This window comes from Rhinolophus ferrumequinum, chromosome 8, assembly GCF_004115265.2.
Source record: "Rhinolophus ferrumequinum isolate MPI-CBG mRhiFer1 chromosome 8, mRhiFer1_v1.p, whole genome shotgun sequence".
Classification (NCBI taxonomy): domain Eukaryota; kingdom Metazoa; phylum Chordata; class Mammalia; order Chiroptera; family Rhinolophidae; genus Rhinolophus; species Rhinolophus ferrumequinum.
In genome coordinates this window covers 17,213,293-17,234,575 of record NC_046291.1, presented here as the reverse complement: position 1 = coordinate 17,234,575, position 21,283 = coordinate 17,213,293, and the positions used below count along the sequence as shown (strand labels likewise).

The 21,283-nt window shown below is 53.4% G+C and overlaps 1 protein-coding gene across 1 annotated transcript in view; it reads right to left on the bottom strand.

The window, feature by feature from the left end:
- The window catches only part of TNS1 (tensin 1), a 224,381-nt gene that overhangs the window by 97,910 nt on the left and 105,188 nt on the right, over positions 1-21,283 (bottom strand). The window contains exons 4-6 of the mRNA XM_033111937.1: positions 15,812-15,853; positions 2,641-2,682; positions 1,790-1,840 (exon numbers count right to left, since the gene is read on the bottom strand). Coding sequence (XP_032967828.1) covers positions 1,790-1,840; positions 2,641-2,682; positions 15,812-15,853 — 135 coding nt within the window. The remainder of the gene's footprint in view (positions 1-1,789; positions 1,841-2,640; positions 2,683-15,811; positions 15,854-21,283) is intronic.

Sequence of the window (21,283 nt, the reverse complement as noted above, 5' to 3'; positions counted from 1 at the left end):
GGGACTGACTCCATGCCCCACGATCACCCAACCTGGGATAGGTGTCTGGGAGCCTTAAAAATTAGGTTTCCTCTCCTTTGCAGTACATAGGCCATTCTGGAATCTGCTTAGCCCATCCCGGACACACACACGTTCATCCTAGATCAACACTTTCTCCTGAAAATAAACCTCCAGACCCAACTAAACGGCCACCATTTTCTTCCCCAGGACCAAGAGGACACACCCTCATGTCAAAAAGTTCTTCATGATGTCTAACTTCACCCTCTCTTACTGCAGGCTTACCTTATAGGATCTGTCTGGCCCAGGCTGGGGTTATGGGAGCAGCAGCTCTAATAAGAGTGTCCAAACCATTGGCTAAAAGGCTTGGTTCACACACCATCATCCTGTCCCCCAACCACGGGTTAGGAGTCCTAGGTAACACCAGATCCAAGCAGTGGTCCCAGGAAGAGGCAAAAAAAAAGGCGTTCATCGAGTCATTGAGCTCCGCCAAGCCTCTGTTTACTCATCTACAAAATGGGGCCATAGCATCTGCCACAGGGGATGTCATGGGGATCAAAAAATACCCAGTCCAGCTCCTGGCCCTCAGTCAAAATAACACTAATAAGAATAGCTAACATTTATTGAGCACATAGTACATGCTTTGTGTGCATTGAGCCAGTTAATCCTCAGTAGTAGGTACACGAAAGATTAATTTCTCCCCTGCACCCAGAAACATCACACGCTTGGAAAACGGCCCCTCCCCAGTACGGTGCCCCACTCATACCTTGAACAGAGGCTTCCCCACTAGTTTGAGAGGCATGTCCCGGCCCCTCCTGGAGGACACCGCGTGCAGGGCTGCCCCAGGGCAGTGTGGCAGTGGCAGTGGCAGTGGGCTCGCCACAGAAGTGAGGCCAGCCGCCTGCAGGAGCTGCCTCCTGCTGCCCCAGCACCTCCCTCTGGGGCCCTCCCCACCATGGGTCAGGCAGCTGTCAGATGATAGGGCCTCATGCCATCAACAGCTCCCCCTGTGCCAACCGCCAAAACCACTCCCTGTTCCTCTGCAGATCAGAGCGGGCAAGGATGGAGAGGCCAGCCGAGGGGCAAATTGTCAGAGAAGACTGGGGAAGAGAGACAAGGGCCCAGCTCTGTCAGGTGTCTGCCCCGGGGGAGTGAGCGCAAGCCCAGACACACGCATTGCACACAGCAGGGTTCTGGGAGAGCCCCTCTGCCCTCCTCTGGGATCCTTTCAGTAAAGGAATTTGCTCATTGACTTCCACCAAAAATTGGTGGGAGGGGGAGCATGGTCAGACAGCTTGTCCCACCATTCAGCTTCCTCCTGAATCGATGATGGCTCTTAAGCCACACAGAGGATTCTGCCATTTTCAAAGACTTCTCTCTCCAAAGGAGCGGAGCCTGCAGTTCCCCTAGTTCTGATGACTTTCCAAGGGCTCAGGAGTCCCTCTTCACCTCTCCTTAGTCCCTTTTGCTACGGGGTTGCCCATCCTCCTTGCCCTTACCTTGGTGACAAACTCACAGAGCAAAGCGATGGGCAAATGTGCTCTGGATCCAGCTGAGCTGGAGGTCAAGGCCAAGACTGCAGCTCCGTATGTAAGTAGCTGGGGTCTGCTCACCACTGCACCCCTCCTCCCCTGCTCAGCAACAGAGCTGGGAAACCCCCACCTGCCCTTCTGCAGAGGAGGAAGGGACACCCCACCAACTAAGACAGGAGAGGCTATCACCCACCCACCACCATTCCCTCTGGGCACCAGGTGCCCGGCCACATCCTTCTCTGCCCGCTTCCCACACTTACGTCTTCCTCAAGGCTTTTCCGTGTGTTTCCACCCCGGAAGGCTCCTTCTCCCTGGAGACAGAAACAAGGCAGTCAGAGAGGGGAGTCAAGGAAAGCAATCAATAGGCACCAGGTGTTTCACCTGCTGAGTTTAGTAGGTGTCGGGGTGAGGGGGTTTGTAGAAGGGTCTGGGGGGACTTGGTTGTTTGCTTAACTTTTTTTTCCCCACTAAAGGTGCCTCAGAGCTAACCAAACCCTCTTATGTGTCTCATAACCACTCTTATGGGAGATATTATTATTCCCATTTTACAGATTAGAAAACTGAGGCACAGATAGGCCCTAGGCTTGTCTACAGCCACCCAATTAGAAGTTTGGAGGAGTTAGGATTTCAACCCAAGCCCTCCATCTCCAAGCCCATTATTTCGTGTGGGCCATTGCCAGGAGACACCTCTCAGCTGCAAACCTCGGTTTCCCTACTGCAGGACCCACCCACTTTCTTCCCTTCCTCCTCCATGCAGCCTTGAGGAAATTGTCTCTGCTAAGTCAGAAAGATGTTTGGAAAGATCTGCCTGGCTTCCTCACTTTCTACATATTTAATAAAGAGGCGCACATTTAACCACTGACCTCCCCCTCTCCACTCCCACCCCTGCCTCTCCCGCTCCGTCTGCCTGCCTAGTTCCTCAGCAATCCATTTCTGAACAAAGACTGGTCAGCTGACCTGCTTGCAATGTCATCCACGTCCCCACCACTTCCCTCAAGTTCCCCAAATCTACTCCAGAAGGATGTCCCCAAACACAACTGTTCCCTTTCCCCAAATGCATCTTCCTCCTGTTCCCCTCCACCCCCACCCCACCCCGCCTACTGTCACTCACCGTGTCCACTACATTCTTTGGGACACTCTCAGTGTTGATGGGCTGCGGAGAAAGGGAGAAAACAGTGTGAGGAGAAACATCCCTGGACTGGCTCTCTCTCTGGGGCTGGTGGCCGTGAGGGGCAGCATGCCTCCTGAGGCGGGACATGACGCCAACCCAAGACTCAGACGTCACCTGGCTGTCCCAAGCTTGGGAGGCACAGTTTGGAAAATGAAAAACATCCTATAGGTACTAGAAACATCCAGCTTAACAAACCTCACCCAGGCCTCTGACTCAGTCACTGACCCCTCAAAAAGGAACAAGGAGAAAGTAATAGTCACTCTTGTTCCTACATGACAGGCATTTTCACCGACACCAGCTCGTTTATTCACAGGGACCCAGTGAAACAGGTACCTTTATCACCTTTGAGCCCCACTTTACAGATAAGCAAAAGTTAAATGAGTGGCCCAAAGTCGTGGACTGCTAATGGGGACAACATGATTTGAGCCTCACCTTGGACTCTGCGCTTCTTGCTCTTTGAGTAAAATTGCAGCAGCCAGGGTGAGAGGCCTACCAGAGTCCTAAATCTTCAGTGGACTTTCAAGGCCCTCCACCATTGGCCCTGCCCCTTCGCAGACCTCAATTTTCATGCCCTAAAGCTCTGCTCCATCCAGACCACCCTAGACCCCCTTGCTTATTCCCACATCCAAGCATATGCTTGTGAAACCGCTTACCCTCTTTTCCTAGAAGCTTTCCTCCTCCATGAAGCCCTCCCTGAATACCACAGCAAGGAGAATTCTCTCTCCCACCTGAACTCCAATAAGCCTTGCTGTCTATGCCACTTATCTGGTCCTTAGCGTATGAATAATCTCATCATGGGAACATGTCTTATTCCCCAACTATTGTTTTATTTGTGATTCTTAGCCCACCTGCCTCCAAACCAGATTCAAAGCAACACTTTTTCAACTCAGTTGCCATATTCCTCATGCCAGGGACTGTGATTTATGGATCGCGGGCCATCAATAAACACCTGTGGACTGATCCTTTCCCTCACTCTGCTGCCACCCTTCCCCTTCCCAGACCAACAGAAGTGCTTCCTGCTAAAGGCATCCTGAAAAGTGGTCTCCTAGGACTCCCCCAAAACAGGAGAGAAACTTCCCATTCTAGGCTACCTCCTGACCACAGTCTCTAGGGTTCCGTTTCCAACTCGGCAAAGTGGTTGGAGGGGCCCTTGAGCCACACAGAAGGACACGAGTACGACAGTCAAGGTCATGAAACAAGCCTTTGGCAAGATAAGCATGGACCCGGTTAAGACAGTGTCTCAAAATAGGTAATGCCTGTCTCAATCCCATCCCCGGGGCCTGAGGAGTGAGCTGTCTGTGTCTGAAGACAGAGGGATGAACAGAATGACCTCTGAAAGGTTCTGGCCCCAGGGAAGAGAACTGGGCAAAGACGGGCATGGAGGAAGAAAGTCGGCTAAGCTGAAGACAATGGCGCTCTTTCTGGAAATGGCCCAGACTTTACCCCTACTGCCTAGAAGACCAGAGGCTGAGGCCAAAACTTCCTTCCAGGGGATGAAACCTCCTGAGTAGTTCAGGGCCAACTCAGTTTGGAATGGATGAAGGAGGACAGCATCCAGGATCAGGGTAGGAGGTGGGGAGGCGCATCAGCCACCCCCCTGCAGCCCCAGGTCGGCTCACCTGAAGTCTGAGGATGGCTCTAGAGGAGTAAAGATGCCACGTTTCGCCCCCTCCAAGCCCAGCCCTAATCCTCACCCAGCCACTTCCCAGAGCCCCAGCTCCCGAGCTACATACCACTGGGCAGGGGGCAAATAAGCCCCCCAGGAAATGCTGGCCCTCTGACCCCCGCCCGCCTCTTCTGGTCTGGGGCTCTGTAACACTCCCGTGGAGAGAGCCCGTGGGCTGGAGAACTGCCTCTTCTCCGGCCCCCCGAGGGGAGGAGAAGCACTCCTGGAGGGCAGATCACAAGGACCTTCCATGTGCAGAGTCCACACAGCAGAACTGAGATCTGAACCCAAGCCCCCCAACGTCAAAGCCTTCACTCTTCACTCTGCTGAACCGGCCTCCCTGGACGGGGTGGCTCAGAAAGGATAGAACTGGGGTGAGATGGAGAAGTGGGGGAGGAGGTGCCTGCCCTAGGCCATTATAGGCCCTGAAGAGCCCTCCTCAGCCTTTTAGGAGGCCTGGACTCTGACTCCTCACAGAGCAGAGTGGGAGCCGGGGGGCCTTGACCTTGAGAGTGCCTTCCAGTCGCCCGTGTTGACACACAAATGCTGGCCCTTCCCCAAAGGGTTGATCCAGTAGACCTCGGGCGAGACCCGAGAATGTGCGTTTCTAACAGGTTTCCAGGTCAAGGGATAACACTTTGAGAAGCACTAAGCGAACAGCATCAGCATCGCTAGGGTCACATCCTCACTCTCTCTATTGCTAACTGGGTGACCTTAAGCAGGTCACACACTTCGTCCTTACTGCCCCTCAACGGCACAGCGTGGCACTGTGCTGTGAGAATCAAACGCATGGCAGCACAAAGCACTTCGAACAGGACCTGGCACTCAGAAGGCTCTCAGTAAATGCCAGCAGCTATTTATCCTCTCCACCCCATACTCTCCAGGCCCAGGCCCTCCCTGGGCCCACCCTGCCCCACCTTGACCCTCCTGCCCCACCCCTCCCAGGTCTGGCAGGAAGCTGACCAGGGAGTCGGAGTCAATATTAGAAACTACAGGCCTCAGCAGTGCAAGAGAAACTTCTCTCCCTGCCAGCAATCATCTGAACACCGTCCCTTTGGCCCCCACCCCTTCCCCAGGGCCAGCTGGAGGCCAGCCACAGGAAGACACTTGCCAGCCATCAGATGCCTGCAAGTTACTGGTTGAGATGCTTTCTGAGGAGCTAAAAATTTCCAAAAACCCCTCCTGACCTAAACACCCAGTGTTTTCCTGCAGTGTTTGCAAACATGGCCCAGTATGCATGCTGTGCTCCCCACCCCTCTCCTCTACCCTGGCCCTCCAGGGACTGAAGTCCTGCTTCTCTGTTTTCCCAGGCCCTGCCAGCTCTGGGACAAATGGGAATGAAAAAGGCAAGGGACTGGTAACATGAGGGTAGATCTCTCCTGAGGCCACCCTGCCCCAGGCCCCGCAGGGAGGCCTGGGTATGCTATAGGAAAGCTCCCAGGCCACCAGAGCTGTGGTGTCCTGAGGTGGCAGCCCCAGAGCTGTAAGGGCCAGTAGAGTCCCACTAGGCCTCAGATGTCACCCTACCTTCGGCATGCAGACACACACGTGCATGCACACACACACACACACACACACACACACACACACTCCCCACACCCATTCTTGTACACCACTCCTCAGAACATCAGCTCTGGGGGGGACTTCAGATTTCATCTCCTCCCTCCCCATTTCACAGATGGGGAAACTGAAGTACAGAGAGGTATGACTCGCCCAGCCTCTCAGAGTGAGGTTCAGGACAGGAGGTTGGCATCAGACCTTGTAAAACTCACCGCTGAGCTCACCTCGCTGCCCCTCAGCCAGTCCCCAGCCAGCCTGTCGGCAAGGTCAGCTGGGCACTTCAGGGTCCCTGATGGGTCTTCTCTTCCTTCCCCCTGAGATTCAGCTGCATAAGGACAGAGCAAATGGAGCCCACCCACTGCCGAGTCCCAGGACAAACCTGGATCTTAAGGACCCAGTCTCTCCAAAGCTGACAGCAGCTGACCACAGCCTCACCAGGGGTCTTCCAGAATGCCCCTTGCCCCCAAGCAGGACAGTTCGAATGCAGCTCAGGCACAGGTGGCAGAGTTTGGACCTGGCAGCACCGGACAGCCAAGCCTTGCTCTTCGTGGATCACTCTGCTCTAAGATCTGAACCCTGGAGTCTGGAGCAAGGCAGGGACGGGGATGAGGGCAGGAAACTTAAGGAAGCACTCATTCTCAATTTGCTGAAAGTGTGCCCACACAGGCCTGAGAGCAATGCCTCCTCAAATCTTGCACCCTGGCTGCCTACTGGCCTGCCTCTTCCGGGCCTTGGCCTGGAGAGGCCTTTTCATAATGTGAAATGGGAGAGGCACTAACAACTCCCCATTAAGTGCTGATGCAGCCCCGGGCACAGCATTCGGCTCTTCACCTGCGTGAGCATCTCTCCGCACAAGCTCCCTCATAACCAATGTGCTCAAGGTCAGCAGTAGCCCATTTTACAGGTGAGGAGACTGAGGGCCCGTGAGATTAAATAACTTGCGCAGGATTACACAGCTTGTCAGCAGGTAGGAGAACTGGTATTTGAACGCTGCTCTTTGCATCCCCTCACGCTCTGTCTCCTCTCCCTGGGGAAGATCTTCATTCAGCTTAAATCAACTGCCCTCCTATCGGGAGCAAGCTTTCGGTGACTTAAAGACTGACTGCCTCAGGTCCTGAGGAGAAAGAGATGTCTCCAATGCACTTCCATAGGAAGAGGAGGAAATGGGCTGCAGTAGGAGAGACTGAGATCAGACATCAGAGAGAACGTCCTGAATGTGAGGGCTTGTAAACCACGGGATGGATAAGGGAAGCTGCACATCCTTTCCTCAATTTGTTTTTCCAAAAAAAGACATGCAACCCCTCCCCATGCCCACCGCCAACTGCGTGGGCCCCAGGAGGAGCCATTCTGCAGAGGCTGGGGTGGCTGGGACGACTGCCTGGAGTTTCACACAGTAGGACATGTTGGTGGCCTGCAGGGAGGGTGGGCTGGGAAAAAATGTATCTGTGGGCAACTGTTTTGGAGGGAGGAAAAGGCAGAGGGCCATAGAGGATGGGGGGAGGTGCCCAAGCCGGGGGCTGGGGGGAGGGGGGCTGGCGCAGAATGTAGACTCAGCCTCCGGAGGAACATTCCGTCCAGAAATTCCTCACACCCTCCTCCCTGCCCCCCCTCCAGCATTCCCCACTCTCGCCCCCTGGGAGGCCTGGAATCCGGGCAGATTTTCATGCCAAAAAGACCCCGTGACATCACATCTACTGCCATGGCGACGAACTATGAGCTCATGGGCAGCACTGCCTATCAGGACGGGAAGGGAGCTGGTGGGTAGGGCCATGGGGGCTGGGATGTCCTCAGCCCCAGGCCCCAGAGCAAGTTATTCCAGGCTCGCTTGTTCCAAAAATAGAACCGTAAGCAGATGAAGGGAGGGGTCTGAAAGCAAAAAAGAAAGGCAGCGAAGTGCCATTTACTGGGCACTTAGAGGGGGTGTGGCAGGGATGGCACATTATACACCCCATAGCCGGCCTAGGGGGACTATCAACAGGTAACAAAAATAACTACAGCAGTGGCAGCAGCGGCAGCAGAAGGAGCACTTTGAACCAAATGAGGAAACTGAGTTTCCGGGGTGGTTGGCTAGCGCCATACAAGCCCAGGTCTGCACCCCAACGCCTGTGTTCACCCCTCGCCACATGTTATTTCCCACCATCCTGAGAAGGGGGAGCTGATGGGAGCAGGAGAGTCAGGTGCAGGAGGGAGGGCGCAGAGCAGAGGGCTGGGCCTGGCCAGGGTGGGAGGGGAAACCGGCAGCCTGGGTCCCCTGAGTGTTTGGGTGAAGTTGCTGCAGGGGCCACATCCTCTCCCAGGCAGGCAGAGGCCACCAGAGAAAAAGAACAAGCTGGATGTGATTAAATGGAATGTGATGCCTGCTTTTCCCTGCACCCTCCCCCCTTCCCCCCCCACACACTCTGGGGAGGGGCCTGGGCAAGCCCACTCCTGTCCTCAGGCCTTCCTCAATTCACCCTGAGGGTCCCTGCACCCAACTCCCGGCGGAGGCTAGGCAGCTTCGGACACCCCCACCCCCCAGCTCACACCCACTCACCAGTCTGGCCTCAGCCAGGCTGGACTATTTCTCGCCCCCTCCTGCCAGGCTTCCCCCTGGATCTGTTCTCCTCATCAGCCAGGTTATGGGGAGTCTGCTTCTGTAGTGCCTTCCTCCAGGCCCCTCTGGCTGCCCTTGTCCAAATCCTCTCCACCCCACGCTGGGCACCTGCACCAGCCTTATTTGGTCTTCCTAGCCCTCCTCCGGGCAGCACCCTCACCGCCGAGCCACATCCCACAGCTAACAGCCGACTCCCGGCTCTCACACCCTGCTTTGGGTCATTTCCCCACTCAAGGACTCACGATGGCTCTCAGTGCTTGGCTCTTCAAGTTCAAGTTCCCCAACTTGACTTTTGGACTCCTCTCTTATGTGGCCCCTTCCTCCTGGGGTGGACTCCACCGCGTTTCCCTTTCTCCTCTACCTGCAGCCTCTGCTCACACCTCCTCACTGCCCACCCTGCATGCCACACTCGTTCCCACCTCCGGTTCCACACTCTGGCTGCTCCCACCAGCACCCCAACCGGAGCCACCAAAGTAAGACAACATTGCCTGCCCTCCCCCCCAACATTGCCTGACCCCCAGCAAGGGCACTGGATTTGGCCCCGCCCCCATTAGGCTTGCTAATTTGTACTAAGGCCCTCCCCCATCTCTGCTTCAGCCCTGCCACTTTCTGGAAGGCCCCTTCTCCTTCTTCCCTCCTCTCTTTCATTTGCTCAAATTCTAAATTGGACTTGGAGGCAGACTTCCTCCACCATCACAGCACAAACTGATTGCTTCCTTCCCTGCACCCCAAGGCTAACTCCGGTCAGAACCCCTGAGTCAGGCACTGATTACTTTCCACAGTTTAGCTGTCTCCTCTTTCCCACTGAGCATGGTCCCCTGAGGGCAAGGCTCTTCACCCACCTGGGACCTGTCCGAGTGAGGGGGATACAGGAGGTGGTCAGCACATCCAGGGATGCCCTGACGTCCAGGGACCATGCCCTTTCACAGCCCCACCGGAGAGCAGGACTTCAATGGGCCCTGAGGACGTTCACCCAAAGTCTTCCCAGGGAAGCAACCTTCCATCAGCACCCGCTTACTCCTAACAGGTGTTGGTGAGTATGTATCCCAGTGACAGACAGCAACTCCCCCAGACAGCCCAGCTGGGCCATTTTACGTGTTAGAGAGCTTTCCTTTACACCCAGGTCTCCTCCTCTCTATAAGAACCTCCACCTACCAGGCTCGACTTTGGGGAGCAACAGAAAATAAGCCCATTCGTCCTTCAACATGTTCTCACTCCCATTCTGCACCCGCCCCTTATTTTCCTTCTCCAGACTAAGCTGCTCTAGCTATTGCACAAACTGGGATTTCCAACCCCCCTCACCACTCTGGGGGTCTACTTTGGAAGGCAATGCCCAGAGTTGGCTCTCTCCTTTGAAAATCAAGGTTCTCTAGGGCTCGTCTCTCCTGGCATTGCTCCATTTCCCAGAAGCTCCCAAAGATGGCCACCCATGGCCCACCCTGTACTCTAGAATGAAATTCATCAGGGCCTGGAGTTCAAACTAACTAAAGTGACCCCTAGCCGTTTTCTATGATGGCAGTGCCAGGGTTGAGGGGTTAATGTACCAATTAACATCACAGCCTCTCTTCTTCTATGAGGCAGTATGGTGACTTCTCGCCCAAATCTGACACTAGGACACCTTGGGAAAGTCATTTGAAAACCTCACACCCATTAGGATACCTACTATCAACAAGAAAGAAAGAAAGGAAAGGAAAGGAAGGGAGGGAGGGAGGGAGGGAGGGAGGAAGGAAGGAAGGAAAGGAAGGAAGGAAGGAAGGAAGGAAGGAAGGAAGGAAGGAAGGAAGGAAAGAAGGAAGGAAGGAAAGGAAGGAAGAATTAAAATTCCTTCACTTCTAGTCCTTCCCCCCGGAATTCTTTCCGCTCCCTCCTCCTTCCTCTCCTTCCTTCCTTCCTCGTCCTTCTTCTTTCTTCTTTCCCCCCTCCCCTTGCCTCCTTCCTTCCTTCCTTCCTTTTCCTCCTTCCCTTCTTTCTTTCCCCCTCCCTTCCGTCCTTCCTGCCTACGCTCCTTACTTCCTTCTTCTTCCGTCCCTTCTTTCTTTCTTTATTCCCTGCCTTCCTCCTCCTTCCTTCCTTCCTTCCTTCCTTCTTGGAAGGAAGGAATGAAGGGAAGGAAGAAGAACTGGTTTTCCTCCTTTCCCCTTCTCCGCGCCCTCCCTCCAAAGCCGGCATAAAAGAAGAAAGAACGAAAGAAAAGAGAAGAGAAAAAGAAAGAAAGAAAAAAAAGAATTTTAGCAAGGATCTAGAGAAATTAGGACCTTTGTACACTATTCGTGGGAATATAAAATGATACAGCCACTGTGAGAAACAGTATGGCAGTTCCTCAAAAAAATCAAAAATAGAACTACCATATAATCCAGCATTTCCACTTCTGGGCATATACTCAAAAGAATTGAAAGAAACTCAAAGATGTAGTTACATACCCATGTTCACAGCAGTATTATTCACAATAGCTAAATTGTGGAAATAACTCAGTGTCCACTAACAGGTGAACGGATAAGCAAACTGTTATATACTCATCCAACGGAATATTACTCAGCCTTAAAAAGGAAGGAAATTCTGACACATGACGCTTGAGGTTATTATGCTAAGTGAAATAGGCCAGTCATGAGTGAACAAATATTGTACTATCTCACTTATATGAGGTACTTAGAGTCATCAAATTCAGAGATAGAAAGTAGAATGGTGGTTGCCAGGGGGAGCGGGAGAGGAAGTTTAATCAGTACACAGCTTTTTGTTTTTATGAGAGTTCTAGAAGTGGCGGTGGTGATGGTTGCATATGACTGTACTTAATACCACTGACTGTACTCTCAAAAATGGTTAAGATGGTAAATTTATGTTATGTATATTTTATCACAGTAAAAAAATTAATTAGATTTTAAACATCTTGGGGCCTCAGTTTCCTCATCTGAAAAAGAGCAGTTTTTGACTAGATGGCATCTAAAGTCCTCTCACTCCTCTGGCTCTGTGCCTGATCCATGCCCACCTGCCTTCTAGAAGGCCGGGCACTCTGGTAGGAAAGAGCCTTGCATGCAGCCCCATCATGAAAAGTGTCTGGCACCAGGTGGGTGCTCAGGAAATGTTTGTTAGTAGAATGGATGGCAGACAGATGGATGGAGAGACCCTCCCTGAAATCCCAGCCCCACTGGCAAAGAGAACAGCTTGCTAGGTAGACTTCTGGCTGGTGCTGTTTAGAAGAAATCCAGAAGACGTCCACCTGGCAACATCAGCTATTTACATTAGCAGCAAGCATAGAGGATATCTGGGGAGAAAGCAGAACCAGGATTCCAAAACCCCATTCCTGACCCAGCCCCTGCCATCACCACATGACTGTGAACCAGTCACCTCGCCTTTCGGGGCCTGTTTGCTCTTCTACACAATGTGTTCCTCCCACCCATCCAGGATAGGTTCACACCTGCCCGGACTTCACACTTCACCACAAGTCACCATGGGCTCCATGGCCCAGTGTCAAGGGAAGGGCTTTGAAAAGTGAGAGTGACGTTCGTCATTATTTGTCGTTATTCGTGGGAGGTGCCAGACAGCTGAGTGAAAATCCCAGGTTCCCACTGAGTATCTCTGCGGCCTTAGGCCTCAGGTCTAATGATGCTGGATAATCACAGCACCTGCCTCACTGCGCTGTTGTGAAGAATACGTGAGTTTATTTGTGGAAAGCTTTCAGAATGAAGGTGGGCAAACAGAAAGTTCCACACAAGGGCTAATTTTTCCTATTGCTCTGATTACTATTATAAGAGAAAGCAACCTGGCATTCCCATTCCCCATGCAGCTCTTCCTCCACAGGCTCCCACCCTGACTTCGGATTCACAAGGACATTTCAAGCATTCTCCACGGGGCTGGCCTGTCTCTCCCAGCCCAGGTCCCCTGGATGCCAGGCTGCATGTGCAGAAGGGTTCAACATCCGGCCGACCTCGGTGGTCACTCCATTTGGCTATCACCCTAGGGAAATTCCTTTTGACTCTTATTTTTCAGAAGTTGAGAAAAGCTGCTTCAGCTCTTTCCAAGGATCAGGAGTGTCCATGGCAAACAAGGCCTCTCCCCTCTCCATCCTGCCCCCACCAGTGGACCCTAGGACCCTTCCACCCAAGGGCTCGGGCTACATCTGTTAAGACGAAAACATGGGTTGAAGATTAAGCCACTTTGCCCTGGCTGGCCTGGCACAGGCAGGAAAATGTGTTTGGACGCCAGGCCAAAATCCTGTGCCCAAGGATGATGGTCTTGATACCAGCGGGCTCGGATTTAAGCACGATGGGTGAGCTGGGGACATAGAGAAAACATGACACAGACAGACAGACAGACACACAGTGTGAGGCAAGAGGGAGGGGGCAGGGAAGGCAGAGACCCACCCCACAGAGGCTGAAGGGCAGGCAGAGAACGGAAAAGGAAGGGAAAATACAGCCCGCCCTTTCCTCCCTCTTGTGAACCTGCTCAGAGCACTTGCCTCACCCGCTGTGAGGAAACAGGTGCTGAGTGCTCTCTGGGGGGAGCCAAACTTTCTCCCGGTTTCCCCTGGGCCACTTTCCCCCTCCCCAGGGACAACACAGAGCTCCCAGCTGGAGGCCCGGCCCTCTTAATAGACCCCATCGCCCATCAGCAAGGAATAAGAGCAACAGCTGAGCTGCCCTGTTTATTGAGCCCCTAATCTGTACCAGGCATCCAGCTGAATGCCTTTCTTCCAGACATTCAACGAACGTGCATTGAGTACCTACTGTATGCCAGACAGTGGGGATATAGCAATGAACACAAAAGATAAAAATCCCTTGTCATCACAGAGTTTACATGCTGGTGTAGGAGGAGCCTTTTAAACAAGATAAGCAAGTAAGACCATAGCATAACAGACAGTGATGCATTCTGGGGGGGAGCGGGGGAGGCGGGCACAAAGTAAAAAAGGAAGGGAGATAGGGTTGCTAGGGGAAGGGAAATGCTGACACTTGAGTAAGACCTGGGGGAGGGAAAGAGTCCTGCAGGTAACTGCTGGGCGGGGCGGGGAGGGAAGTATTCCAGGCAGAGGGAGCAGCACATACAAAGGTCCTGAGGTAGCATCTTGCCTAGTAATGTTCAGAGACCAGCAAGAGGCCAGGTGGCTGGAGCAGAGTAAGTGAGGGAGAGATCTTCTCGAAGGAGATGAGGTCAAGGAGGAAACCTGTCCTGTAGGGTTGTGCGGTCCAGTGGAAGACCCTGGGGCTTTTATTCCAAGTGAGGTGGGCAGCCATTGGAGGGTTCCGAATACAGATGAATTAAATGGGTTGATTTGCTCCTTTTATTCTCTTCACCTTCCAAGGTAGGTCCTATTACTAACTCCCAATCTGCAGAGAGGAAAGTGAGGTCCAGAGATGTGAAGCAATGTGTCCAAGGTCACACGCCCAGGGACAGGAGAACAGGGACGCAAAGGGAGGTGGTCTAACTCCCAGGCGCTTGACCACTGCTGGGGGTGGTTCTGAAGAAGCACAATCTGGTGTCACCTCCGTGAAGGACAGGATCCCTGCACAGGTGCGGCATGTCACAGAGAGGGGAAGATTCCATGAAGTCGCTCAGGCAGGAGCCCCTTCCGGTGCTAACTGCAACCCCACCAGCTGGAATGCCAACCTATTCACTTTGCCCCAATCCCTGACCCCTCCTCATGTAAACGAAGCTCACGAGGCTCCCAGCAGCCAGGCAACTGCCTTCTGCCTAGAGATCCCTAAACCCCAAGCCCCCCAGCGATCCTAGACCAGCCAAGGACATTGTGTTCTCAGGGGCAAAGTGGCAATTGGGTTGGAACGATGAGCTGTCCACTCACCCTGCCTCACCCCTCCTGCCAGCCTTCCAAGGGTGTCCTTCCGAAATCCCAGAGAGATTTGTCACTGGCAGCTCCTAGCCAGGCCTGCACTCCTGCCTCATCCCCGAAGCACCCGGCCCTCACCCCGCTGTTGTCAGATGACCTTCAACTGAGCTCGGTGCGAATAACACCCGACATCTGGAGCAGCACAGCTGGGCAGAGCTGCAGCCCAGAAGGGTTTGAGCCCAGTGAGACCAGGGAGGAAGAGCCCCTGCAAAGAAGGGAAATAGCTCGGCAGGGCCTAGACGGGAGGGCAGAGAGCAGTGGCACTGCTCTGGGTTCGTGTGGCATCTAAAAGTCACAAGCACTAACACATACTTTATTTTTTTCCATTAACGACCCTGAAGGGAGAGAATGCGTATCCGCACTGAGAAGGCCTTTCAAGCAACTAGTTCAATCCCTCTCTTCGACAGAAAGGGAAACTGAGGCCCACAAGGAGGGCAAAACTGGCCCATTGCCACATGGCAAATGTGTGTCGGAGGAGAGAAGGAGATCAGGTGGCCTGAATGAGATTCCAGTATCCAGGCTGAGCAGGTCACCACACAGGTGTGAGGACACCTGCAACTGCCTGGGCCCCATGACATCCTTGCCCCCTCCCCCAGAACCCACCCACATGTGTCACCACCAGCCCCTCCGCACCAGCAGATCAGGTTGTGCCCACAGGGGCCCTCCAAGATACACCTCCCGACATGCACACGTGCAAACGCACACACCTGCACGCATTTCGACCCCTTCCCCTCCAGCCTGCAGGGCCCTGCCTTCCTCCAGTGGTGGGGAGAGAGCAGGAGGGACCTCTGAGGGTAAGAAGGCAGTGCGAGGGCATGGAGGAAAAGCTCCCAAGACTCCAGTTAGCGCAGCTGGGATCAGTCTGGAGCAGACCGCTCTCCACAGCCCACAACTCAAAGGAGCCCTGCCCCCACCCATGCTTTTCTAGTAGCTAGACTGGGGGAGGAAGGGAAGAGTGGGGGACCTGGAGAGAGAGCAGGAAAGCAGAGTCAGCCAAAAAACTTGGAAATGGAACAGACCACCTGAATGTGAGCGACTCCCCAGATAGAAGAGTTCTGTGGGTCATGCCATCCATCCCCCTGCCTTCAGCGCAAGGGTGTCTGACCCTGGACCAGGCGGATGGTGGGAGATGCCATCCCCTGGTCCTGTAAGCCCCAGGACAACAGGCACCTGGCCAGGCCTAAAGGCTGGCCGAGATGCCCTTTTATGGGTTTTTCCAAGGACTTTGGTCTCCAGATTGAAATAGGAGGCCCTGCAACCCATCAGAAGGGACCTCATGACTCATTTCCTCCCAGTCCAGCTTCAGCTTCGGGATATGGCCCCCTCCTTCCCCTTACCTAATCGCCCAGCACCCTTGGGGGCTACCAGCATGCTTGGGTCTAAAGTAAGCTGCAGCTGGGAACAAAGGAAACAGGGGAGGAGGGGCTGGCAGGGGAGGGAATGGACTGTCACTCACCACCAGTTCATGGTTGGATGGAGGAATGCAGGGGGCAGCCACCTGTGGGAAGAACAGAGAAAGGGCAAGGTTAGCATCTTTCATCCCCACAGAAAACCAGGGCCTCCTGAGATCACTGCACAGCCGCCACCGCCGCGCTAGACACCCCGTCCATCAGTTCACACACATTGACACTCTCCAGTTTGAGAGTTGTTGGAAGACGATGTGGCAACATGGAAAAATGCTTAGGCAACAATGCTTGGTGGGAAGAGGAGCAGCAGGAGGCAAAAATGAAATGGACATCACAATTTTTAAATTCCATTAAAAAAAAAAATGCAGACACTCAAAGACCTGGAGGTCAGTATACCAGAGGGTTAAAAGGTAATAAAAATACGTGGTTTTTTTTTCTTTGCTCTATTTCCTAAGTTTTCTGCACTCTGGTAAGATTTGTTTAAAAATTTTAAAAGACATGTTTAAGACCTCTAGAAAAAGAAGTCACCTCCTCTGTTCTCCCCAATGCCAAGGTGTCTGACCCAAAGGTCAGAGCTACAGACAGCTGGCAGTTTCCCAAAGCGTGTGGGAAACAGGTTGGTGAAGGGCCCCTGCCAGCTCTTCCAAAGAAAGCTGCCTGCGTCACTAATAAATGTGTAAGGCCTTGAGAGTTGAAAGTACCCTCGATGGGTGGTGAGCTATTATTTTATCGTCATCCTCATCTTCCTCTCTAATATGGGGGTGAGGGGGTGAGGTGGGGGGCAATCGAGGCCTCCAGACAGACAGAGGGGAGAAGGAGGGAGGGCTGGATTGCTCCCTACCCTAAGATAACATCCCTCAGCCAAGCCGGGCAGCCAAACCTCTACCCTGACAATTAGCAGGAGCCTTTATCAGAGACTCAATGTGTTCCTTTTTTCTAGCTGGGACACGTTTTTCTTGGAGCTCATACCTCAATCTTGGCTCCAATTCCTGACCCGAGTACCAGGCAAGGGGCCCACAGAGGGACAAAGGGGGAGGCTCTCCCTGGGGCATAAGGGTATCTGGGCACAAGCCATGGATGACCAAAGAGGGAGTGGCTGCCTCCTGGGACAGTGGGCAACCGTGCCCCAGCCACCACCCCAGTGGAGCAGTGATGGGACAGCCCATAGCCCTGGCTGGAGGTGGCCATTCCCAGAGGCCACCCACACACACGGCCAGGCCCTCCTTTCCTTCTGTCCTCTGACCAGCCCAAAGGACCCCTTGGCTTGACACACCAGCCCAGAAGGGACAACAGCCACGTGACAGTGTGCCCCAAGCTCTGGAAGGGTGGGCGGAGAGGCTGGGAGTTAGAATGTCTGGTTCTTGACCCAGTCATGCTACAGGCTCCCCGGCCGCCCACTCTCCAGCCAAGAGGCCTGAGTTGAGTCTCAGTGTCTATTGCCCTGTACGCAACGTGGTTCCAGGACTGGTGGGAGAATCACATACAAGGCCGAAAGGAAAATCAAGAACATCTAACACTTCCTGAATGTGTACTATAGCACAGGCTTTATCATCAGTGCTTTACCCGTTAACAACCCAATAAGGTAGGGACTGTTACCCTCCAGCTGAGGTGCAGGGCACGCAGTGAGGTGAAACTACTTGCCCAAGCTCACACAGTGTATCAGTGACCAGGGGTAGGGTGCAGGGTGCCAGGAGAAGAGACGGGCAGGAAGGGAAGGTCCCAGCGGTGGCTGTGGCCTGCAGGGCTGCCTGCCTGCCTTGCCCACCAGACAAGGGCTCAGCCACAGGGGACACGGCTCTCCCCACCAGGCATCTCCAGGGCAGGAGTCCTTAATCTCACAGCGGCCTCTTACCTCTCTCTTCTTAGCCCACTGCCCCAGACCTCACTCTGGAGCTTGTAGATTTCAACCTCCTGGGGCCAGGCTCCCAAAGTCTCTTCTCTCCACTCCTGCTATCACCCGTGGGCCCCTCAGACTCTGAGTGGGAGCAGGTGCAATCCACAAGACAGTGCCCTGCTCTGCTCCTTTCTTCGTTACACAGGGTGGGTTTCCTCTCTCCATTTGGGACTAGGGTTGTGAAAGTTGGTGGACGGGGGGGTTTACAAATACATTTGAGGCACGGGCAGAATGGACAGGTGTCCTCAGAGACGAGTTTGGGAAGCCCTCTCTCCCAGTACCACCCTAAGGCAGTGGAAAGAATAGGGGCCCAGGCGTCCCAACCCCAGGTCCCTCCCCTAACCCCAAGACGGTGATACCCCATAAGGACTCAGATCTGAAGGACAGCTGTGGACCCCCCAGCCAAAGGACCTGATGCCAGGGTGCCCCCAGCGGCCGCCACTACCTGCCGCCCACAGCTATGTATTCTAGGCCCGCCAGCCGGCCAGCCCACTAACTTTGTTGTGTGTTTCCATGTTTCTTGTCTCTCTCTCTCTTTCTCTCTCTCTCTCTTTCTCTCTCTCTCTCTTTCTCTCTCTCTCTCTCTCTCTCTCTCTCTCTCTCTCTCTCTCCCTCTCTCTTCCACCACCCTCCAACCCTGCCCCGCCCCTCTCTCTTTTTAAGCAGAGAAATGTTTCCTTAAAAGGCTCTCTCCTTCCCTCCGGCACCCTGGCCCCTGGCCACCCTCTCAGGAGCCTGGAATGTGCCAGGGAGAGCCAGGGCCCCCTGCCACTCTGCGGCCATGCCCTATGGCCCCACACTCCTGGTGTCAGCAGTGACCACTCCCACTGCCCTTTGGGGACCCAAGCTAGAGGGCAGACTCCAGGGTATCTGCAGGAGTTCTCGGTGCCAGTCCTCACATCCATTCCTGTCCCCAGGGCTGGCAGTACAGGACTACAGGCTCATACCCAGGAACTCAGCCTCAGGTGACCCTCCTCCCCTAGTGTACCTCCAACGACCCATATACACACTGAGGGCCAATCAGGCATGATGCACTCCACTCCTCAGTTTATATTAACCTCTCTTTGCCTCAGTCGCCTCATCCACAAAATGGGCAGCTCAGGGTTGTTGGGAGAATTTCCACTCCAAAATAATCTAACAACAATTTAAAAAGGCAGCACTGAAAATACTCCCATCACACTTGCTATATGCCAGGCACTGTTCTTCAGTTCACACTTTGGGTAAATTAACTCTAATTCTCCCAACAACCCTGAGCCGCCCATTTTGTGGATGAGGCAACTGAGGCACAGAGATGTTAATAAACTGAGGAGCCAGGATGCAAACCCAGCAGTCTGGCTCCAGACAGAGACATGTCCCTGCCCTCTCTGCTGACTCTCCTGTAAACACTAGTTTCCACAGAACTATGCACAACAGGGACAGAAAGCTTATGGAGCGCAGGTATGCATCTGTTATGGTCCTAAGCCCTTCCCTCAGACTCACGTGATCCTAATAAAAAATGGAGAGAGTAGATACTGTTATTATTCCCGTTTCACAGATGAAGAAACTAAGGCACAGAAAGGGTAACGATTTGCCCGAGCCCCCTGCAGCAGAGCAGTCTGTCTCCAGAGCCTGCGAGGTGAAGAGCTGGGGGGTGCAGCTGGGAGGTGAGTATTACCAGGCCCAGACGAGGGCCGATGCCTGGTATTCATCAGCCCCCACTCATTAGTATTTTCTGAACTTCAAAGGTCTCTGGGCACAATGCCAACAACAGGGCACACCCTGGGAGCTCACTCCCACCCCAGGACATGAGGATCTAAAATGCCAGAATGCAGCCAGCCCCGGCAGAGAGCTCACTGCATGACCTGGCCCCTACCCTCCTCTCTACCGGCATTTTCTACCCACCCACCTTTGTCCAGGACCCACAGCCACACAAAAGGGGTGGGCTCCTCTCAGTCCTTCAAACACCTAGCTCTGTTCTTCCTCAGGGCTTCTGCATATGCTGTTCCCTCCGCCTGAGATGCTCTTAGCCCAGCTGTGAGCATAGCTGGGTCTTTCCCATCCTTCTGGCTTTGGCTTAAATGTCACTACCCCAGAGAGTCCCTCCATGACTCTCTTAAATTACATACACACACACTCGCACATACACACATGCACACTCACACAAATGTAATATTTTCTCTCCTATACCCACCTCTTTTCCTTCACAGACCTAATTACAATTTGTAATTATAGATGTGTTTGGTTTTTTGTCTGCAATCTGTTCCCCCCTCTAGAAAACTAGTGTCGCGAGGCAGGGAGCATCAAACTAGTCCCAGCGCACAGTAGGTGCACACTAAATATTTGTGGAAAGAATGAAAGCGACTCAAGGCCTGAGAAAGGAAGACATCTGTAATAACCACTAGGGGTAAAAAGTCACTGCCAGTTGTTCAGCACCTACTATCCTCCCGGCAGGGGGGCTAATCCTGCCATATGCCTGATCTCTCTGAGACCCTCCAATCTGCAGGTTCGATAATATTGCTCCCATTTTACAGATGAAGAAACAGAGGCTCGAAGAGGTCATGACACTTGCCCCAGGTCAATCAGCTGGGAAGAGGCGAGCTGCAGGTGAAATCTTGGTCTGTGGTCTCCAGGCACTGCTCTTGGCAGAGCAAGAGAAAAGCCAGGCACTCGTTCAGCACTCCTCGCATCAAGTCACTGCCATGCAAGTGACAGGACCTGGTCCCCAGCTGGGTGAGACTCCCATCCTCAGGATTCAGCCTTGGTTTCATAAAACCCCAGACTCCTAGTCTTGTCTGGCCCTCCCCACACCCGTGTCCTTCCGGCCACTGGAGCTGGAGAGGACGGCCTTGCCCTCAGACAAAACTAGAACCACTTGAGTCTCCGAATCCAGCATTTCATACCATCCTGAGCAGAAAAGTTCTCTTTTTCCCCCTAACTCTTGCTAGTCCTTTTTTTTTTTTTTAATGGTGGTAAGATATAAATATAAAATTGACCATTTAAACCATTTCTGCGTGTACAATGCAGTGGCAGTAAGGACACTGAGTGTTGTACAGTCATCGCCACTATCCACGTCCAGAATGTTTACATCTTCCAGACAGAAACCCCATGTCCATTAAACACTAACTCCCCATTCCCTTCTCCCCCAGCCCTTGGTCCCTCAAAGGTGCTTCGTGTTGCTATGAGTTTGACTACTCTAGGTACCTCGTGTAAGAGGAACCATACAACGTTTGCCTTTCTATGTCTGGCTTCTTTCACTTCGTGTCATGGGCTGAATTGTATCTCCCAAAATTCACATGTTGAAGTCCTAACCCCCAGCACCTCAGAATATGACTGTATTTAGAGACAGGGCCTTTAAAGAGGTAAATAAGTTTAAAAGGAGGTCACACAGGTGGGCCCTAATCCAACCTGACTGGTGTCCTCATAAAAGAGATAAGGACCCACAGAGAGACACCAGGGAAGCAGACACAGAGGGACCGCCATGTGAGGACACAGCAAGGAGGCAGCCGTCTGCAAGCCAAGGAGAGAGGCCTCAGAGGAACCCAAACCTGTCAGCACCTTGGCCGGAGACCTCCAGGCTTCAGATCTGTGAGAAAATACATTTCTGTTGTTGAAGCCACCCAGTCTGTGGTAGTACGTGATCATGGCCGTC